The 18,810-nt window shown below is 45.5% G+C and overlaps 5 protein-coding genes across 7 annotated transcripts; 3 read left to right on the top strand and 2 right to left on the bottom strand.

The window, feature by feature from the left end:
• Window positions 1-113: 113 nt before the first annotated feature.
• On the bottom strand, window positions 114-2,897 carry LOC115771502 (transcription initiation factor TFIID subunit 6). Of its 2 annotated transcripts, none has more exons than XM_030717229.1 (5): window positions 1,948-2,897; window positions 1,721-1,890; window positions 1,204-1,659; window positions 374-623; window positions 114-297 (listed from the first exon to the last, which is right to left on the bottom strand). In XM_030717229.1, the coding sequence occupies exons 1-5, from the start codon at window positions 2,830-2,832 to the stop codon at window positions 211-213; spliced, it is 1,848 nt and encodes a 615-aa protein (XP_030573089.1). In that variant the 5' UTR covers window positions 2,833-2,897; the 3' UTR covers window positions 114-210. The 2 variants fall into 2 exon arrangements, with proteins under 2 accessions (XP_030573089.1, XP_030573088.1); XM_030717228.1 differs by having other exon boundaries at window positions 117-297; window positions 374-626; window positions 1,948-2,896.
• Window positions 2,898-3,261: 364 nt separating this feature from the next.
• On the top strand, window positions 3,262-12,285 carry LOC115771424 (histone-lysine N-methyltransferase ash1). 2 transcript variants are annotated; one of them, XM_030717125.1, is made up of 7 exons: window positions 3,262-3,601; window positions 3,784-3,899; window positions 4,457-6,275; window positions 6,457-9,734; window positions 9,794-11,236; window positions 11,293-11,511; window positions 11,574-12,285. In XM_030717125.1, exons 2-7 carry the CDS (start codon window positions 3,804-3,806, stop codon window positions 11,772-11,774), a joined length of 7,056 nt encoding a protein of 2,351 aa, XP_030572985.1. In that variant the 5' UTR covers window positions 3,262-3,601; window positions 3,784-3,803; the 3' UTR covers window positions 11,775-12,285. The 2 variants fall into 2 exon arrangements, with proteins under 2 accessions (XP_030572985.1, XP_030572986.1); XM_030717126.1 differs by lacking the exon at window positions 3,262-3,601 and having other exon boundaries at window positions 3,620-3,899.
• Window positions 12,286-12,477: 192 nt separating this feature from the next.
• Window positions 12,478-15,229, top strand: LOC115771520 (ATP-binding cassette sub-family F member 3). The gene is made up of 7 exons (XM_030717254.1): window positions 12,478-12,992; window positions 13,049-13,272; window positions 13,345-13,992; window positions 14,056-14,229; window positions 14,291-14,781; window positions 14,844-14,935; window positions 14,992-15,229. The coding sequence occupies exons 1-7, from the start codon at window positions 12,648-12,650 to the stop codon at window positions 15,145-15,147; spliced, it is 2,130 nt and encodes a 709-aa protein (XP_030573114.1). The 5' UTR covers window positions 12,478-12,647; the 3' UTR covers window positions 15,148-15,229.
• A 565-nt stretch (window positions 15,230-15,794) lies between these two features.
• On the bottom strand, window positions 15,795-17,145 carry LOC115771473 (rRNA methyltransferase 3, mitochondrial; the record flags this gene model as incomplete). Its single annotated transcript, XM_030717195.1, has 3 exons — window positions 16,741-17,145; window positions 15,977-16,683; window positions 15,795-15,918 (listed from the first exon to the last, which is right to left on the bottom strand). Coding segments are annotated over exons 1-3 (1,209 nt in total), but the record flags the coding sequence as incomplete, so codon positions are not given.
• Window positions 17,146-17,472: 327 nt separating this feature from the next.
• Window positions 17,473-18,646, top strand: LOC115771448 (UPF0389 protein GA21628). The gene is made up of 2 exons (XM_030717162.1): window positions 17,473-17,776; window positions 17,840-18,646. The coding sequence occupies exons 1-2, from the start codon at window positions 17,586-17,588 to the stop codon at window positions 18,048-18,050; spliced, it is 402 nt and encodes a 133-aa protein (XP_030573022.1). The 5' UTR covers window positions 17,473-17,585; the 3' UTR covers window positions 18,051-18,646.
• Window positions 18,647-18,810: the final 164 nt, after the last annotated feature.

Here is an 18,810-nt window from a genome sequence, read left to right on the forward strand (position 1 = left end):
TTGCTTTGTGCTGTGCGTTTTGGTTAAAAATCAATATATGGCCACTTCTGGGGCTCCCGCACATGCGTGTTGGATGCGTGTTACGGAGTGCACAATTGTAAATATTTGCATGGGGGTAGCTTTTTGTTAATGCCGTTTATTACATATGTTGTATAAACTAGGGTTTTGCACTTAAATGACTAATAAAGGGGGCGAGAGGTGAGAATAAGGCTATTCCAGATGCGATAAATCATCCAGTTCGGGCGGTGCGCGCACTATTTCCGTTTCAATGATCAACGAATTGGCATCCACAATGCTCTGAAATGCGTATAAACAGCATATTAGAGTGGGGGTGTTTTTAGGGATTTGGCAGGTACCCAGGACTGCTACACACATTATCATTGCTGCGCGCTGTTAGCAAACTATTAGCACCGCCAGCACTGCCCGCTGAGGATGAATTTGAATTTGAGGCATTGGCGCCATTCGCCGAAGACGATGACATCACCACACTGTGCGGTGAGCTGCCACGGCGCACCACCTTCGCCTGTGACTGCTGTGGTGAATTCTGTGTAACAATCACAAACTTTTGTGCCGGTTGATTCGCCTGTATGGCGCGTATTTGTGGCAGGGCGGCAACAACAGGGCTGCTAAAAAATAAGAGAAAAGCTTATTAATATTTCAATTATTTCAAACAAGAACCTTCATAAATAGCTGACTCTACCTTACACAAACTACAAATTACTCTATAGATCGTCAAATCACTTTATTCCCATATTGTTCTGACTGTCTGATTGGTGATCAATGCACAGCTCAACCCGTATGAGCTAGATAAAGCTTCACGCTAGGGCGGGGTTTAGGAAAATTCCACGCGGAAGTGTGAAAAAATCGCGGAAAACGGTTGTATCAAACTTTTTTGTTTTCTATCCCTTAAGCTCTTCTTGAAAGTTAATGAAAAAGTGTTTCACACATTTCGCGAAATAGTACAGGTAGATTTAACTATCCCGTAGAGCGTTAAATAGATGGAAAATGAATTTCTAAAAATATGGTGCGAAAAACTTAAGTCGGCCAAAGCCGGGAAATAGCAGATAGTGGATATATATTCATGTAATACAGGGTATCATTTATATCCAGATTCTAGACTAGATTCTAATTTCTTACTCAACATAAGATCAGTTAGACCAGGAGCTATACAAATAATAGCTTATATATAAGTGAATATCTTACCTCTGTCTTTGTGAGTTGGGCATGGACACGCGTCCAATGGTTGTGGCAGTTTGGGCGGCACTTGTTATGGGCGCCGTGTTGATGCTGCTTGAGGATAACGTGACGGTGCTATTGGCTGGTGCATTGCGCACCTTGACCACAGCCTGGCACAAGGAAGGTCCCAAAAAACCAAAATCTATTTTATATTCTTCGGCAATGTCGGGGGCTGCGCGCATTTGCTTCAGTATAGGCGGGCAGCATTTTTGGAGCATGGCACGTATATGGCCAGCGGCCGTTTTATCTGTATTGCTCATCGAGGTGCCCAGCAAATGTGGCTCGATGCGTTCCGAGATGAACTTGAGGCGTGGTATAATAAACACTTTAATAACCTCACCGCCCAGCTCCGAGAGGCCCGCAATGGAACCGTAGAGCGATGATAAATGGGTTTTATCATTTTGCAGAGCCTTGCTAAAGATCCTGTAAAGTTTACGATTATTAAAGATGATATTTCATTGGATGGAATCTTTTTTGAACTTACCGCGTAACACGCGTTTGCAGGTTATTTGTAAGCGTGTTGAATGTTTTGCAAATTTGCGCCATAAGGCGGGAGGCAAAGTCACGCAATGCCCAATGATTGTCCAACTCAGGGCGCATACACAGCTGTTTGGATACAATGCAGGTCATCACAGAGGGTATTAGTTCATGTAGCTAAAACACTGAAAAGTTAATTGTGATCTCTATAAAGTTGCTGCTGCGTTAACTTACATATTTCTCCAGGAAAAGCGATGGATTGTCCAGAAGGGCGCGCACCATGCGCATCAAATAAATTAGCAACGCCAAATTATTTTGGACGACATTAACTTTGACGCCCTCAGCAATGAATGTGCACATGCGAGGTAGCATTTCGTGTAGCCCGGGATCAGAACCAAGCGATTGGAGCGCTTCTGCACGCCTCGGCTCATCCGACCCGACGCAGGCCTCCGTGATCTCTTTGTAGTACAGCTGCTGTTCCACAGATAACTCGTGCGTTGCCAGCTGCTTGACGTGTATTGTTTCCACGTTCTTAAGTTTGTGTATTTTGCCAGTGGTGGGTTTTCCGGCGGCATCTTTATTGAGTCCTTGGTCCAGTTTAATAACAGGATTCACAGAGTCCAGGAACTGTGAGTCTTTGGAGAGGGGTGGCGGATTTTCCGGCACAGTGGGTTGTATGCCCTCCACAACAAACCAATGTGAGCGCAGCGTTAGGTCAAGTGGTATTTTAACCGAGCTGTTTGCGGTTATCTCACTTAAATCGATCTCCTTGTCCTCAGTGAAATGCAACTCGCGACCGCCGCCGGAGGCGAAGCGAAAGGGTATAAAGTCCTTGGCAACAAATCCATACTGCGGCTCAATATTGCGCACTTTAAGCGACATATCTATGTCTTTGACCGACAGCTTCTGGCGCTTGGCATGGTGCATGAATTTGGCGGCATCCTGTACAATGCGCTTCAGCTTAATGGAAACATCTTCTGCCAGCTCTTTGGCGGCGTCGTCGGATAGAGAGCCCACTCCGATGCTTTCGGCTATTACTTTCATTGATTCTGCTGACATGCTGGAACCATACAGCATGCTGCTAGCTGCGCTGCTAGTTTTGGACGATTTATTGCTCATTTTAACAAATAAACAAAGATTTTTCACCCAGCAACAGTATTTATCTTCCTCTGCTACGGGTAGAGGTGGGAGAATAGCGTAGCCGATTGCCCTGATGACACATTCTGAGTTATCGAACTAAAAACTGTTTGATTTGGTTTTAGATCGACAGCGATTGAAATGTACAAATTTTAAATTTGAAATGTAAAGATGTTAGTTATGATGTAAAATGATAATTAATAGATAGTTATTAGCTTTCTGCCTTCATTAGGTTATGGTACAACTGCGAACAGTGTTGGTAAGAGGAAATTGCCCTGCTGATTCTCAATCGAATACTCGATATGCTGATTAATCGATGCGGGCAAAACATCGCTTTGTTTTGCCATCCCTAATTCGTAGTTTCTTTTCTTTATTTATGTTCATACCTTGTGGCTTTTTTGTTTTATTATTGAAATTATAGATTATAGTATGCAAAACATTGCAAACGTTATGCCATAAACCATTTAAAACCTGTGCAAGTGTAAAATAAGTTTAGCAATTAAATTGAAGTGCATTGAAGCATGTCGCGTCGCGCCTTTCGAACAAAGCAGCAGCAGTGAAAATTCAACGCGAGACTGCAGGGTGAAAACGGCGCCATTTTAAGAAGCAAAACAAAGCCACACGCAAAAGCAGAAAGTAAAACTTGAATGCAATGCAATTAAAGGCGCAAAAAGCATATGCATATGCTCAAATAACAATTTTATTATCGGTGTGCATAATCAATTGACGCTACAAAAATATATTACAAAACGTAAGTGTGCATGTGTGTGTGTGTGTGTGTGTTAGTGAGTGGTGCTCCCTACAGCCCCCGCCCCCACAGCCGTTGCTGTCTGTGGCGTTTTGTGGTTTGACCTAGTTAAATTGTCAAAAATTCTGAACGTGCTGTAATTAATGTGACCAGGTTAATATAATTTTGCCAACTTCCTCGCACAGCTCCGCCCTCGAGTCGAAATATGAGCAGTGGCCAAAATGAGGCATCACCAGCAGCAAAAAAGGAAAAGGTTCTCGAAGCGCAGCAACGTACACAAGAATCCGGCAGTGAAAATGAGGTAAATCTTGCTAAACCATAAAAATATATTTATAACTCAGGTGTGACGCATTAAATAACCACATAAAATGAACATTAATTTTTACGACACACATACATACACAAATATGTATACCATATGATATGCTCAAGTCCTTTTGCCGCGCTACTTCTAGAAAATCACCAGCCCTATATTTGGGTATTTCCAGAAAGCATTTATAATCAATTAACACACGTAACGTGGCTAACGTTTTAAACACCAACAAAAGATGAACATTTATACTTTTTGTATATCTATGTAGAGAGCATTATAATTTTGTCATGAAAAGTGTAATCTGAAATGTGTATATCATATGTATATAGCTGCCACATATATCGATCGAAAACTAAATGCTATCATGCTTCACATATATGAGCAAATCAAGCTCTATATGTCCTTCGAAATCCTTCGAAAAATGAGTTTTTTATGGCAACATTTAAACCTTTCAAAACCCTTCAGGCGCCATTAATTGCTGGTTCAATTAACTCTGCATTGACTTCAGTTAGTTACATACAATTAACATATGTTTACTTTTTCAGGAAACTGACTCTATTACGGATCAGTCGAGTCAATCGAAGTCTACGAAATCAGCAACACAATTTAGCGTGCAACGTTCGGATACTGATGGACTGCGCATGAAAATATCGGCTATAAGGAACCCGCCCTCAACAACAGCAACAAGTTTAACAAATTCAACAGCTACAAAAGAAACAACAAAAACTGCGTTAACAACAGTTGAAAACAGCTCACGAAAAAAGCTAGCAAAGGTGCGAAAGATGAGCGAGGCTCGGGAGTTGAGCGGCTTCTCAGCGGAGGTCAAGGAGAAGCATAGAGAAAAAGAGAAGGAGAGGGATCAAATGTTGTCCACGGTAAACACAACCAAAAAGATTAAAGTCAAGCGCAAGAAAATTGCGCAAAAGAGCAGCAGCAGCAGCAATTACAACAATAACAATAGCAAAACTAATCGCAAGCCTGCAGCAGCTTTTAGTTCAGATTCTGAGGATGATTTGCCCTTGAAGGTGCATATGCAACGGGCGCCACGGTTGCTGCTAACAGCTATTGGCGGTAGCCAGGGCCAGGGCGAAAACCACATGGGCATCTCTAGCAGCGACAACGAGGAGCTAGTGAGAGCAGCGGATCTGGTCAAAGCAGCGATCAAGCGCGTAGAAAGCGATGCTGAAGATAACGCCAGCGTGGCAGCTGGTGTTGCTGCTGCGAAAATTAAGCAACAGCTGCCGCAATATCAATCTACGCTCCTAAAGGACTTTATGGAAAAAACGCAAAGGTTGAATCAGCCAGGCCACGCCACCAGCTTACCCAAAGCAACGACGCAGCCAAGTGCAGCAGCGGCAGCAGCAGTAGCAGTTAATAATAACAGCAGCAGCAACAACAACAACACACTGTCGCAGCCACTGCAACGCAAGCGACGCGGTCGCCCAAAAAAGTTGCAACCAACTGTTGTCAATAATGCACCTGCTGCTTTTCCTGTTGCCGTGCCAACCATAAACGAGTCGGCAGATTCGGGTGTGATTAGCACAACGCCTTCGCCCAAAATGCAGCAGTTGCTGATCAGTGATAATGCCAAGCCCAAAATAGACATGGCCTATCTAGATAAACGCATGTACGCAACGGCGGAGCGTGTGTTGTATCCACCGCCGCGCAGCAAGCGCAGACAGGGCAACAAGAAGGCAAACAAAGAGGAGCTGCAAGTGGATCCACTCTGGCGCAAGATAGATGTCAACAAAAAGTTTCGTTTGCGCACTGTCAGTGGCTACAAAAGCGATGGCGGCGGCGGCGGCGGCACTTCAAATACTATTTGCAGCAAGATTCTTGCAGCCAAAAGCGGCTACGTCTCGGACTATGGCAGCGTGCGGCATCAGCGGCACAATCACAATTCGGGCTACAAATCTGATGCCAGCTGCAAGAGTCGCTATAGCAGCCGCAGCTGTGCCAGTCGTCGCATGAGTCGCGCCAAAAGTTGTGGCTATCGCAGCGACTGCAAGGAATCCTCCGGCAAATCCAGCAAATCACTGCGTCGACGCAGACGAGCCTCCATGCTGAGAAGCGGCCACGAGCAGGCAACGCAGGCGCTGAGCGATGAGCATGATCAGGATATATTGCAGCTGGCCGGACTCTCACTTGGCCAGAGCAGCGAGGAGAGCAACGAGTATATCAGTAAGCCCAGCCTAAAGTGTTTGCCCAGCACCAGTGCCAGCAAAAAATATGGTGAAATCAATCGATTCGTGGCAACTGGCCAATATTTCAGCGGAGCTGCAAAGCCGGCAACTACAAGTGTTGCTGCAGGAGCCAACACAACAACAACAAACTCGACAACAGCAGCAGATAATTTTATACAAGGTGCGTATTGTTGTAGAGTTTGAACCGTCGACTTGCCGCTTGTTAGCTCGACTCTTTTTGCAGAACCCCGCCTGTGATGCTTGCTTTTGACTCACAAGCTCACAGTTCGGTTAGGACAAATTCTTATATATACATTTAACTTGTATCTTAATTTTACTAATTATATAATGTTCTGTTCTAGGTAAAATGTTGCTGCAGCGCAAGCACTCAATTAGTCAGGACACAATGCTGCCCGGCAAGAGTGCGTGCAAAATCAAGAGTCGACGCTCGTCCGCCGCGAGCATGTGCAGCAGTTATGTGTCCGGTGCCTCACGAGTGCGTCGACGGCATCGTCGCAAGAGTTTCAGTCATGCGAAGTCGCTGAACATTGACTCCAAGCTGCTAACCGAGATTGACATAATCGCAAGTACATTTCATGCGCGTTGTCGCATCCAGGATGATCGCCTAACGGCGAGCAGCGGCAAGGAGAAGCTGCTCGCCGAGGCCAACAAACTGCAGGCCACGCTCACAGCGCCCATTGCGGCCACGTTGCCGCTGCTAAACACCACGGCTGCAGCTGCAACAACAAAGCCGCTCAAGCGGGCACTCAAGAAGCGCAAACTTAACGAGCCCCTGATTGACTTTGCCATGCTCTCGGCCAGCGCTGGCAATAGCAATGGCATCTGCAACAACAACAGCAGCAGCAACGGCGCCAAGCGGCGCCACAAGAAATCGAGCAGCAACAGCGGCGGCAGCAACAGCTCTAGTCCCGACGACCACAAGCTACCGCTGAAGAAGCGTCATTATTTGGTCACAACCGGCGCCGAGGTGGCATCGGCTTTTGCCAGCAACGGGAAACTGAATGCCGAAGCTTGGGCAGCTGCTGCAGCGGCGGCCAAGAGCAGCGCCAATACCAAAGCCCAGGCGCAGTTCAATGCCAAGAAGCTAACGCCCAAAAAGCGGCATTTGCTGGTCAGTCAAGAAGTCGCCGGAGGCGCAGCCGCTTCAGCTGGCAGCGCTTCGCCGTTACGCATTGTCGTTGACAATAATTCCATAAGCGGTGGCAAGCTGCTGGACATAAGCCCCAGTTCGCTGTGTTCCCTGAAGCAGCAGCGGCGTCAGGGCGCCAAAGCAAAGAACTTGCTTGTGGCCAGTGCGGGTGCAGTTGCTCGAGAGCTGCCCCAGCAGCTGCAGTCGCCAGCAGGCAGCAGCAGCTGTCCGCCGCCAGGCATTTTTGAGCCTTCCGTGGAGCTGGAAATACAAATACCCATAGCCAAGCTCAATGAGTCGGTCATCACAAAATCGGAGGTTGAATCACCCCTGCTGGCCGCACTAGACATCAAGGAGGATGCCAACAAGAAGGAGCAGTGCCAGCGCGTGCTGGAAACGCTGCTGCACAAAACCGGCGGCAATTTGTTGCTCAAGCGCAAGCGCAAGAAAATCAATCGCACAGGCTTTCCCACAGTTAGGCGCAAGAAGCGCAAGATCAGCGTTGAGCAGACTGTGTTGTCACAGCAACAGCAGCAGCAGCAGTTGGAGCAGCAGCAGCAACAGTTGCCCGCCCGCGAAACACGCAGCAGCAGCACCCTTGCAGCTGCTGTGACAATGGACTGTGAGCGAGTTCCGAAAACAGGCGAGGCGCAGGAAACTTTTGTGGCACGCAGCAGCAATCAGCGTACGCCACGTTTGTCTGTGGTGGCGCTGGAGCGTTTGCAGAGACCACCAACGCCGGCAAACAGTGGAGGCAATGCCAGAGGCAGGCCTCGTGGCAGAGGCAGACCTAAGCTGCAAAAACCACAACCACCAGCACCACAACAGCAGCAGCAGCAATCACATCCTGTCGCTCAGCTCTTGGAGGTGCAACCGGCCAAAAAGCGCGGGCGCGCTGCCAAGCAAACGGAGGTGCTGCTGCCCAGGCTGGAGCGCAAGCTAGAGCCTAGCATAAAACTGCCAGCAGGCATTGATCCCAATACAAACTTTAGCTGTAAAATACGCTTAAAGCGACGAAAAACTATACAGCAGGAGGTAGTCAAGCAACAGGAGCCAGCCAAACAGCCAGAGCAGCAGCAGCGAATAGATGTACCGACGCCTCTGGCAACTAGCGATGACCAAATGCAAATCGCAGCCGAAGCGGCAGCTAAGCGCAGTCAGCAGCCAGTGCCAGCCAGTGAGCATGAACCCTTGCCTGCGCAGGAGTCCACATTGAATTTGGCCACCGACTATGGCAGTTGCAGTGATACCAGCGAAGATAAATGCAGCACTGCATCGCAGCGAAAGCGCACCAAACTAAAGAAAAACTTTTTGGTAGCAGGTCTCTTCTCCAATTACTTCAAACAGTTGCCAGCTGGAGCTGGAGGTGCAGCAACGGCTCCAGCCACAGCTGTCGCTGTCAAGCAGCCAAACAGAAAAGCTACCGATGGGGAGCAGACGGAGCAGCAGCAGCCGCAGGGCAGCGTTCTGTTGCCACCGCCCAGCTATTGCGAGCGATATTTCAGACGCACCCTGAACGACTTTGAGTTGCCCTATGATATTTGGTGGGCTTACAGTCACGATAAGCTGCCCACGCGGCATGTGGTGCCTTCTTGGAATTATCGCAAAATACGCACTAATGTCTATGCGGAATCGGTGCGTCCTAATCTGGCTGGCTTTGATCACCCCAACTGCAATTGCAAGCCTCAAGCGAGTGGCGCCTGTCTGGATAATTGCCTGAATCGCATGGTCTATACAGAGTGTGCGCCCAGTAATTGCCCAGCGGGCGACAAGTGTCGCAACCAAAAGATACAACGACATGAGGTGGCGCCAGGCGTGGAACGTTTCATGACCGCCGACAAGGGCTGGGGCGTGCGCACCAAGCTGCCCATTGCCAAGGGTACCTACATACTGGAGTATGTGGGCGAGGTGGTCACCGAGCGTGAGTTTAAGCAGCGCATGGCTAGCATTTATCTAAATGATACTCACCACTATTGCTTGCACTTGGACGGTGGCTTGGTAATTGATGGCCAGCGAATGGGCAGCGATTGCCGTTTTGTGAATCACTCCTGTGAGCCCAATTGCGAGATGCAAAAGTGGAGCGTGAATGGGCTATCACGCATGGTGCTATTCGCCAAGCGTGCCATTGAGCAGGGCGAGGAGCTTACCTACGATTACAATTTCTCGCTATTTAACCCATCCGAGGGTCAGCCGTGTCGCTGCAATATGCCGCAGTGCCGTGGCGTCATCGGCGGCAAATCTCAACGCATCAAACCGCTTCCTGCTGAACTTAAGACAACTGCCGGTGCGGAGGGTGCAGCGGCTGGAGTAAAGGAAGCCAACGGTAATCAACATGGGCGTCAGCGGAAGCACAAGGCTAAGAAGAATGCACAGCGCCTGCAGCAAGCAGCCAAAGAGGCAATGGTTGTGGCACGCGTGCAGCAGCTCTCCGAGAAAGAGAAGAAACTGGTCAAGCAGTGTAACATCTTTCTGGTGCGCAATTTCGAGAAGGTGATTAACATGAGTTCTTTGGTTCGATGCAATCTCTTAACATTTATTGGCATTTACAGATTCGTCGCTGCAAGGCTAAGCGCGCTGCGGCAAAAGCGCAAGCTGCTGCTTCACCAGCTGCTGGGGAGGCTGACTTACCAGGACGTCGCCCATCTACACCATCGTCCAGTTCTCTGCTGGCCGCACAAATCTCAGCACTGTGCACTCCGCGCAACATGAAAACGCGTGGCCTAACGCAAGCCGTACAGGATCCGGAGCTGGAGAAGATGGCCAAGATGGCGGTTGTGTTGCGTGACATTTGCACAGCACTTGAATCGCTCAAAATGTTCGAGCTGCTCTCCACGTTGCCCAGCAGCAAGAAAAAGAAGCAGCTAAAGACAGCGCGTCTCGATTTTAAAACCATACAAGCACAGGTGGAACAAGGTCATTATAAAACCCCACAGGCATACGATGAGCACATGCTACAGCTCTTCGCAGAGGCACGTCAATTACACGGCGACGACGAGGGCAAGTCCAACGCGCTGCAAACGCTGCTGGAAAGCTATACGCAGCAGAAGGCGGCCAGCTACGCACAGCTGCTGGATATACTTGGCAAACCAGAGGCACTGCACAGTTTTAAGCCCAAGGAGGAGGAGGAGACGGTGGCGGAGCTAGCGAAAACAGACCAGTCACAGGAGAACATAAAGCCGAGTACAATAGTAAGTGGGTCCGCGACGCCAGAAACTAGTGCAGCTGTTGTTGTTGGTCCAGAGCTGCCGCCAACCGATGAGGAAGATGTGATACGTTGCATATGTGGCCTGTACAAGGACGAGGGTCTTATGATTCAGTGCGCCAAATGCATGGTCTGGCAGCATACGGAGTGCACTAAGGCAGACATAGATGCGGATAACTATCAGTGTGAGCGCTGCGAACCGCGTGAAGTGGATCGCGAAATACCTCTGGATGAATACACGGAAGAGGGACATCGCTACTATCTATCGCTAATGCGTGGCGAGCTTCAGGTGCGCCAGGGCGATGCTGTTTACGTTTTACGCGATATACCTATTAAGGATGAGACAGGCAAGGTGCTGCCCAGCCAGAAGCACACGTACGAGACCATTGGAGCGATTGATTATCAGGAGTGTGACATCTTTCGTGTTGAGCATCTGTGGAAGAACGAGGCGGGCAAACGTTTCATCTTTGGCCATCACTTTTTGCGTCCACATGAGACCTTCCATGAGCCCTCGCGGCGATTTTATCCCAATGAGGTGGTTCGCGTGTCACTTTACGAGGTAGTGCCCATCGAGCTAGTGATTGGACGCTGCTGGGTGCTGGATCGAACCACATTCTGCAAGGGCCGGCCCATGGAGTGCAACGATGAGGATCATTGCTACATATGTGAGCTGCGCGTGGACAAAACTGCACGCTTCTTTTCCAAGGCCAAAGCGAATCATCCGGCCTGCACCAAGAGCTATGCCTTCAGAAAGTTTCCGGAAAAACTTAAGATCTCAAAGAGCTATGCGGTAAGTGCAATAACTGAAATATTAATATGGAAATCATTAAATCAAATTATTTGCAGCCACATGATGTGGATCCGTCGTTGTTGAAAACGAGGAAGCAAAAGACTGATATAGAAGTAGGAGCAACGCCCATAAAAAGGAGCAGGCAGGAACAGAAGACAGGCCAGACAACGGGCAACAGAAAGCAGCGTAACACACAGGCAGGGACAGCCACCGGAGCGGCTGCATCAACACAAGTACCTGTTCAAGTATTAACGCCAGTCGCGCCAAATGGACAGGTTAATATCTAAACAATACGAATTGGCGGCATAATCACATTCAGCGATTTTCGTTATGGCAGGTTCTCAAAAAAAAACGCTCACGCTTGGAGAATGTTCTGAATACCATGAAGCTCAAATGTCTGGATGCGCAGACAGCGCAGGAGCAGCCAATCGATTTGTCCTACTTGCTAAGTGGACGCGGCGCCCGACAACGCAAAACCAACTGCACCAACAACGGCGGCGGCAGCAGCAGCAGCAACTCGGCAACGCCTTGCGCCTAGTGGATGCTAATATGCTTAGCCATGTATATAAATAACTTTAGAGGCATTGCGTACTATTTATGCAAAAATATTAATAATTTTATGTTTAGTTTTAATTAAAGAGTTGTAAAGCGCATAAAACGGTGATAGTAGTAATTCTAGTTTGTAAATTGTTATGAACAACTTCTTGAGCAACTTACGTACGATTTTTATAAAAGCTGCAATTATTTATGCATATATTTTTACAATTATTGCAATTATTTGCTTACACATGTATGCCTATGATTACGGTCCATCTTTATAGAAAAATTTCTTATGCTTTTTAAAATTGTTTAACATATGCATTTCCATTTATTATTATTATGTTTTACAAAAACCAAGGCCCTCTTTTAATAGCATTTAGCATTGTTATTTTAAATTATTATTATTATAAATTATTATTATGTTATGGCTGCTTATCAAACTACTTGGGCAATACAAGTAGTGTACTCATTGCGCGATTAGTTTTAAATCATGTATATTTTAAAAAATTGTTATCAACTTCTAACACAAATTTAAAAGTAAAATATATATATATTTTCATTAACAAGCAAAATCCAATTTCAAAAGGCCACTGAATGTTCTCGTTATATCGATAGTGAGCTTTTCGATAGTAAAGCTCTAGCAGATTTTAATATCGATAGGCCTAACTCGCAACAGCAACCCTGTTTGAGGTTTCTTTTTTGTTGGCACGTTGATGAACGACCAACACATTGGGACTGTGCTTAATCAAATAATAATAATAATCAATTTATTTAAATTAGGCCAGTGCCACTGTGTTCCATTGTGCAGCAACCAATATTGGATTGCGTGATCACGGTCAAGTGTATAGCAGCAACAAGCAACATTAACAGGATGAGTCAATACGCGATCATTTTGCAACGTGAGTTTCCGGCTATAGACAATGAGCTGAAGGACTACGTTGAGGGCGTCCTAACAGGCAGCGAAGAAGATTTTCACACGTGCGATGACATCTTTGATGCTGTGGGCGACATACTGCAGGGTATCGATGGCGAAAAGTCTGAGGAGAGCATACGAAGGCTTTGTGATGAATTTTTCAATATAATAAAGAATAACTCGAAGAACGTTGAGCACAAGGTGCTTAATGCGCCTGTCAATATTGAAGAGATGGCCAGGAATATGGAGCGTATGGACAAAGATATGCAGAGTATATGGGTGGTCAACAAGGATGGCGCTAATGTGAGTAACTATTCACATTTTAATGATGCTGCAATTAACACAGTTAACAATTATAGAAAGTGGACTCCAAAAAGCTGGAAAAAGCGGAAGCTAAACTAGTGCAGAAACAGGAGAAACGCCAAGAGGTGACCAAGCTGGGCGTTGTGCCGGTGGCTGTTAAGCTGCAAACGGCCACCGCTTCTCAGGTGACCAACAAAAAGAATACCAAACTGGACCAAAAGGGTCTCAATCGCTCCATGGACATTAAAATTGAAAATTTCGATTTGGCTTTTGGTGAAAAGTAAGTAAACATTTAGTAATCCCATTACGATTCCAATACAAAATTGTAATGACCACTTTCATTTTTGTAAAGGGTTCTACTGCAGAATGCCAATTTGCTGTTATCCTTTGGTCGCCGCTATGGTCTGGTTGGCCGGAACGGACTTGGCAAAACGACGCTGCTGCGCATGATTGCTGAACGTCAGCTGCAAATACCGTCGCACATCACCGTACTGCATGTGGAACAGGAGGTGGTTGGCGATGACACCTCGGCCGTAGAGAGTGTACTCGAATGTGATACGGAACGTACCCGTCTTTTGACGAGGGAAAAGGAAATTCTAGCTGCCTTGAATAGCGGCGTACAGGATGCGACGCTTTCCAGTGATCTAAGCGAAACTTACGCCGCACTGCAGAATATTGAGGCTGACAAGGCTGTGGCACGTGCTTCTGTGATACTTAAGGGTCTGGGCTTTGATGCAGACATGCAGCTTAGGCCAACGAAATCATTCTCCGGTGGCTGGCGAATGCGCTTGGCTCTGGCTCGAGCGCTATTCTCCAAACCGGATCTGTTGCTGCTTGATGAACCGACGAACATGTTGGACATCAAGGCCATTATTTGGCTGGAGACTTACTTGCAAACCTGGCCGACAACCATCTTAGTTGTATCTCACGATCGCAACTTCCTCGATACGGTACCAACGGACATAATCCATCTACATTCCCAGGAGCTAGAGGCATACAAGTGAGTACCCATTCTAATTGTACCCAATAAACAGATTGTCTCCAATGTCCTTATCTTACTCAGAGGCAACTATGAACAGTTTGAGAAAACCAAAACGGAAAAACTCAAATCTCAACGACGAGAATACGAGGCGCAACTGGCACACAGGGCACATGTTCAGGAATTTATTGATCGCTTTCGCTACAATGCAAACCGTGCCTCATCTGTGCAGTCCAAAATCAAGATGTTAGAGAAGCTGTAGGTAAAACGCGAGCTTTAGCTTAAGCTGATTAAACTCATATTTTGCTTTGCTCGCCAGACCCGAGCTCAAGCCGGTGGAAAAGGAGACAATTGTAACGCTCAAATTTCCCGATGTGGAGCCGCTTAATCCGCCGGTGCTGGCCATCTCGGAGGTTTCGTTTCGTTACAACCCCACTGATCCGTTGCCCATTTTTAAGGGTGTTAATCTATCAGCCACCTCGGATTCGCGTATTTGCATTGTGGGCGAGAATGGAGCGGGCAAATCGACGCTGCTTAAGATTATTGTGGGCCAACTGAGCACCATCCACGGCAACATAGTGCTCCATCGCGGCCTGCGCATTGGCTACTTTGCCCAGCATCATGTTGACCACTTGAATATGAATGTCACCTGTGTGGGTGTCCTAGCGGAACTGTTCCCTGGACGCCCTGATGAGGAGTACAGGCGTCAGTTGGGAAGCTTTGGTCTTTCGGGACCACTGGCTCTGCAGAGTATTGCCAGCTTGTCTGGTGGACAAAAATCGCGTGTGGCCTTAGCAAAAATGTGCATGGGTATGTAGCATAATTTTCAAATGCAATGACGGAGATTCTATTAAGTTCGCTCCCTTAAATAGCGGAACCAAACTTCCTAGTGCTTGATGAGCCGACGAATCATTTGGACATTGAAACTATAGATGCACTGGGCAAAGCTATAAATGCATTTAAGGTAAACCCAAAACCTTTATAAACACTCCCAAAGCTAACTTAGTCATGTTATTTTAGGGCGGCGTCATTTTGGTCTCTCACGACGAACGATTAATTAAAGTCGTTTGCAAGGAGCTGTGGGTCTGCGGAAATCGGACAGTGCGAGCTATTGAAGGCGGCCTGGATGAATATAAACGTGAGGTATACAAGGAAATCGAAGAAGCTAATAGCTGAATTTGATTTATTTTACAAAAGATTGCGTGAAACAAAATTTAGCAATAAATTTGTAGTTTATCAAAGATATTTAAAAAAAAATTTAATATAGAAAATATCAACAAAATAATATAGTTTGTTAAACTTACGAATAGCTTTAGTTGATAGACCTCAGATGGTGCCATTGTGTATGTGTGTGTTTATCTAAGAATGTAAATTCAGACCATGCATGAATACTGGCAAGAAGAAGAACCAACAGTATAAATACAGCTGCACATTGAAGCTGGGTCTCAGTTGAAGCTGCAACGCAGCCCTGTGCAGATGGTGTTAAAATTTAATTTTTTTTCTTGTGCTTGAATAAGATATGATATGCAGATCATGTGTGTTAACTCATAAGGGAAAGACCCAACAGTATAATTAAAGCTTGCTTGTGTTTGTAAGCTGAAGGATAAGCAAACAGCATGCATTTATTTGGACACGGAAATGCCGCTTCAGTTGGACTTGCAGGGATTATATGGTGATTAAACCAAATTTATTTATTTTATATTCTTTCCATTTCTGCTTGCATATATAGATATAAATAGAAAAACCCGGCGTTGCCGGGTCTAGCCCATAACGCTACCCAATCAGAATCTGTCTATATATATTATATATCAATTAGTTTTATTTGTCAGCTTTTTGCGTAGCTCGAAAAGTATTAATGTGAGTGCAGATACCACGTTCAAGCTATCAATGCCCGCCGCCAGAGGTATATAGACACACTTGCCTCTACTGCCCACCAGTTGCATAAATCTAAGAGACAAAATAGTTTAGTTATAGCTATTGAAAAGTTCTTAATTTACTTGTTTACTTGTAAGCATCCTCGCTAACACCATGACTCTCGCCGCCAATAATAAGAATATTGTGTACTCCAGTCTGTCCCAGCTCTGCATAGTCCACTGCCAAATTTTCTGGCTTATTCAGGTTGTTTTCTGCAATGAATACATGACAATCATCGGCTACCTCGGGCGGTATGTGGAGTGGCAGCTGTTCCCAGGTGACATCATCGCATATGGGCAAACGGAACTGTCCGCCGCAGCCGCCGCGCAAAGCCTTCGATTCCCAGGGATCACAGCAGCCGTGCGTGACCACCACCTGGCTGCAGGGCAAAGCAGCACATGTGCGTATGATGCTGCCCAGATTGTTGGGCTCTCGTATGTTGTCGCATACAACTGTAATGGGCAGGGGCTCACTGCCCAGCTGCTGCTGCCGTATACCCCGCGCCGAGGGGCGTTCGAACAGTGCCAGCAATCCGGGTGGCGTTACCAGCGAAGACCATGTTTTCAGATCATGTTGTGGCACTTTGTAGATTTTTGTGTTGTCCTCCTGCTGGGCCTGTGCCACCCGTTCACGCAGCAAGGCCAACTGATCCCTTTGGCTAAAGAATAACGAATGCATTTTCAGGCGACATTGCAGGGCTTCCTCTATGAGACGTCGGCCTTCGATAATAATCTGTTTGTTATTGTCACGACGTTTGCGTGAACGCACTTCAGTGAGTAATGTGCTCATTAGTGGGTCCTGTGGGAATTGTTGAAACTTTAGATGTATAAAGCAAAGATAGTACCTCCATTCTACCTGCAAAGTGAGTCGAGTAAACTCCAAATTCAATTCGCTGTCTTTTATAAGCGGAGCAGGAGCCCGCTTAACTGTAGGTGTTGGAACATTTCTTGACAGGGCCGATGTGGCTGTCTTACTCCCAGTTACAGGCTTCTTTTGCGAAGCTGTCTTTTGTTTACTAATTAATGTTGGTTTGTGCTTGCGTAAAGCTTCCCGCGTGTTCACTGGCTGATGCTGCAACAATGAGTTTTCGAAAAGGTTCGCCTCAATGTCCAGTGCGTCCTTGATTTCATCATTGTGGCCACTAGAGGTGCCGCTGCTGAGGCGCACCAAATAATAATTATTTACATTCTTTATACCTGCTTGCACGGTTCTTTTAATAACATTATAAAACATCTTTGGAAAATTGTTGCCGGCATAACCATATGTTTAATCGATAACAATATCGAAATCGGCTAGTAGTGATGTGCATTTCAATGTACCATGCGATTAGCACAACTTTAGTAATAACATGAGATGCTTTTAAAATAGTTCTTTTACCTTCACATGATCTACAAATGTAGTATATATATGTCCAAATATTGTCACAGCAACAAAATCATTATTATAGATATTAATTTAGTCTAGACGAAAGATAAAATATATTTTCCAGATTGGAAATGTCGTGCCACGCGTGTAATAGAATCAAGTTAACTTTTCGCCCTAGTGGCAACGTTCAACAAGTGTGTTTTAGTGAGAAGGCTGGCAACTCTAGTTATCACGAATATTGCATAAAGTTCCACAACTCCGATAGAATTTCCAATTTAAGCCTAATTTAAAGCCGGTTTGGACTTAGAATAGGTATACCTGCTTGTGGGAACAGCATGTTAACTAAGTCAGTGCTAATTGCCGCCTTGGGTCAGCGCGCACCCAATTGGCTGATGAAACGCACCTTCAGCAACACGCAAATCTTCAGGCAAGCGATTAAAAATCATCAGCCCAATGATTTGGAGAAGCGATTCCTGGTTTGGAGTGGTAAATACAAGACAGCAGCTGATGTGCCAAGCTTTGTAAGGTTTGTTAGTTAAAGATAACTAATCTAGTTAACTCGCTAATAGTATATTTGCAATTTTCACAGCCAGGAGGTAATGGAGCGCTGCCGCAACAAGATGCGCATTATGTTGGCCAATGTAATGATTGGTCTAACCGTTATCGGATGTGGTATTATGATTTACAGTGGAAAGCAGGCAGCGAAGCGAGGTGAATCTGTGACCAAACAGAATCTGGAATGGCACAAGCAGTTCAATGAGACAGCCTCCACTGGCACCGGAGCATCTGAAACCAAATAATCATCACAAACTACCAGAACAGCAAAGTAGATCGTGTAATTAATGCAATTGTAAACTGTAAACATTGGAATTGGCGTTGAAATATTGTCCGATATTTCCAATGTCATTAGTTGCAGTAACAATTGCAGTAGCCTTAAATTTTAATTGAAACAGTGATATTTCTTAAACTCATGCTAGAAGTTTTTATCCTTGTTGTTTGATCAAATTGCCAACTGTTAATTGTAGCACACACAGCACTGAAATAAATATTTACTCAAATCAGATCATGTAATTAATTAATGTAGTTGTAAACTGTAAGCATTGCAATATTGAATTATTTTCATATTTTTTAATATCAATATCAATTTTTGACCTCATGCTAATGGTTGTTATCCGCATTGTTTGATCAAATCGCCAACTGTTAATTGTAGCGCACACTGGACTCAAATAAATATTTATTCAAATGTTATTACATTAAGCCTTCAGATCTAAACCTTCTGATCTAAATGCTGTATGTGGTCACGGCGGCAATAAATTGAAATTCACATATCACTCTTTAAAAATATTAAAACGAACTCAAATTTAAATTGTATGCACAGTTATCCCTACAACATAGCTTCGAATGTACATGAATATATTATTTAGATATAACCCATGGGTTAATCTAATGATTATATCTTTTACTGTCTACTAAATTAAGGTTAAAAAAAAAAAAGACAAATTCTCCAATGCTAAAAATGCCAACCTTGTTTAATAATGAAAGATTTGAATCATTAGATAT

Source organism: Drosophila novamexicana, unplaced genomic scaffold (assembly GCF_003285875.2).
Source record: "Drosophila novamexicana strain 15010-1031.04,08,12 unplaced genomic scaffold, DnovRS2.1 tig00000072-arrow-arrow-pilon, whole genome shotgun sequence".
Taxonomy (NCBI): Eukaryota; Metazoa; Arthropoda; class Insecta; order Diptera; family Drosophilidae; genus Drosophila; species Drosophila novamexicana.

Excerpts from the sequence above, each read along its gene's own strand:
- LOC115771502 (XM_030717228.1), bottom strand. The coding sequence starts at position 2,832 with ATGAGCAATAAATCGTCCAAAACTAGCAGCGCAGCTAGCAGCATGCTG. Across the intron at positions 627-1,203 it reads CCCAACTCACAAAGACAGAG|CAGCCCTGTTGTTGCCGCCC; the intron begins GTAAGATATTCA and ends CTTATTTTTTAG. Across the intron at positions 298-373 it reads CAGCGCGCAGCAATGATAAT|AGCATTGTGGATGCCAATTC; the intron begins GTGTGTAGCAGT and ends TACGCATTTCAG.
- LOC115771424 (XM_030717125.1), top strand. The coding sequence starts at position 3,804 with ATGAGCAGTGGCCAAAATGAGGCATCACCAGCAGCAAAAAAGGAAAAG. Across the intron at positions 3,900-4,456 it reads AATCCGGCAGTGAAAATGAG|GAAACTGACTCTATTACGGA; the intron begins GTAAATCTTGCT and ends TTACTTTTTCAG. Across the intron at positions 9,735-9,793 it reads TGGTGCGCAATTTCGAGAAG|ATTCGTCGCTGCAAGGCTAA; the intron begins GTGATTAACATG and ends TGGCATTTACAG.
- LOC115771520 (XM_030717254.1), top strand. The coding sequence starts at position 12,648 with ATGAGTCAATACGCGATCATTTTGCAACGTGAGTTTCCGGCTATAGAC. Across the intron at positions 12,993-13,048 it reads TCAACAAGGATGGCGCTAAT|AAAGTGGACTCCAAAAAGCT; the intron begins GTGAGTAACTAT and ends TAACAATTATAG. Across the intron at positions 13,273-13,344 it reads GATTTGGCTTTTGGTGAAAA|GGTTCTACTGCAGAATGCCA; the intron begins GTAAGTAAACAT and ends ATTTTTGTAAAG.
- LOC115771448 (XM_030717162.1), top strand. The coding sequence starts at position 17,586 with ATGTTAACTAAGTCAGTGCTAATTGCCGCCTTGGGTCAGCGCGCACCC. Across the intron at positions 17,777-17,839 it reads GATGTGCCAAGCTTTGTAAG|CCAGGAGGTAATGGAGCGCT; the intron begins GTTTGTTAGTTA and ends CAATTTTCACAG.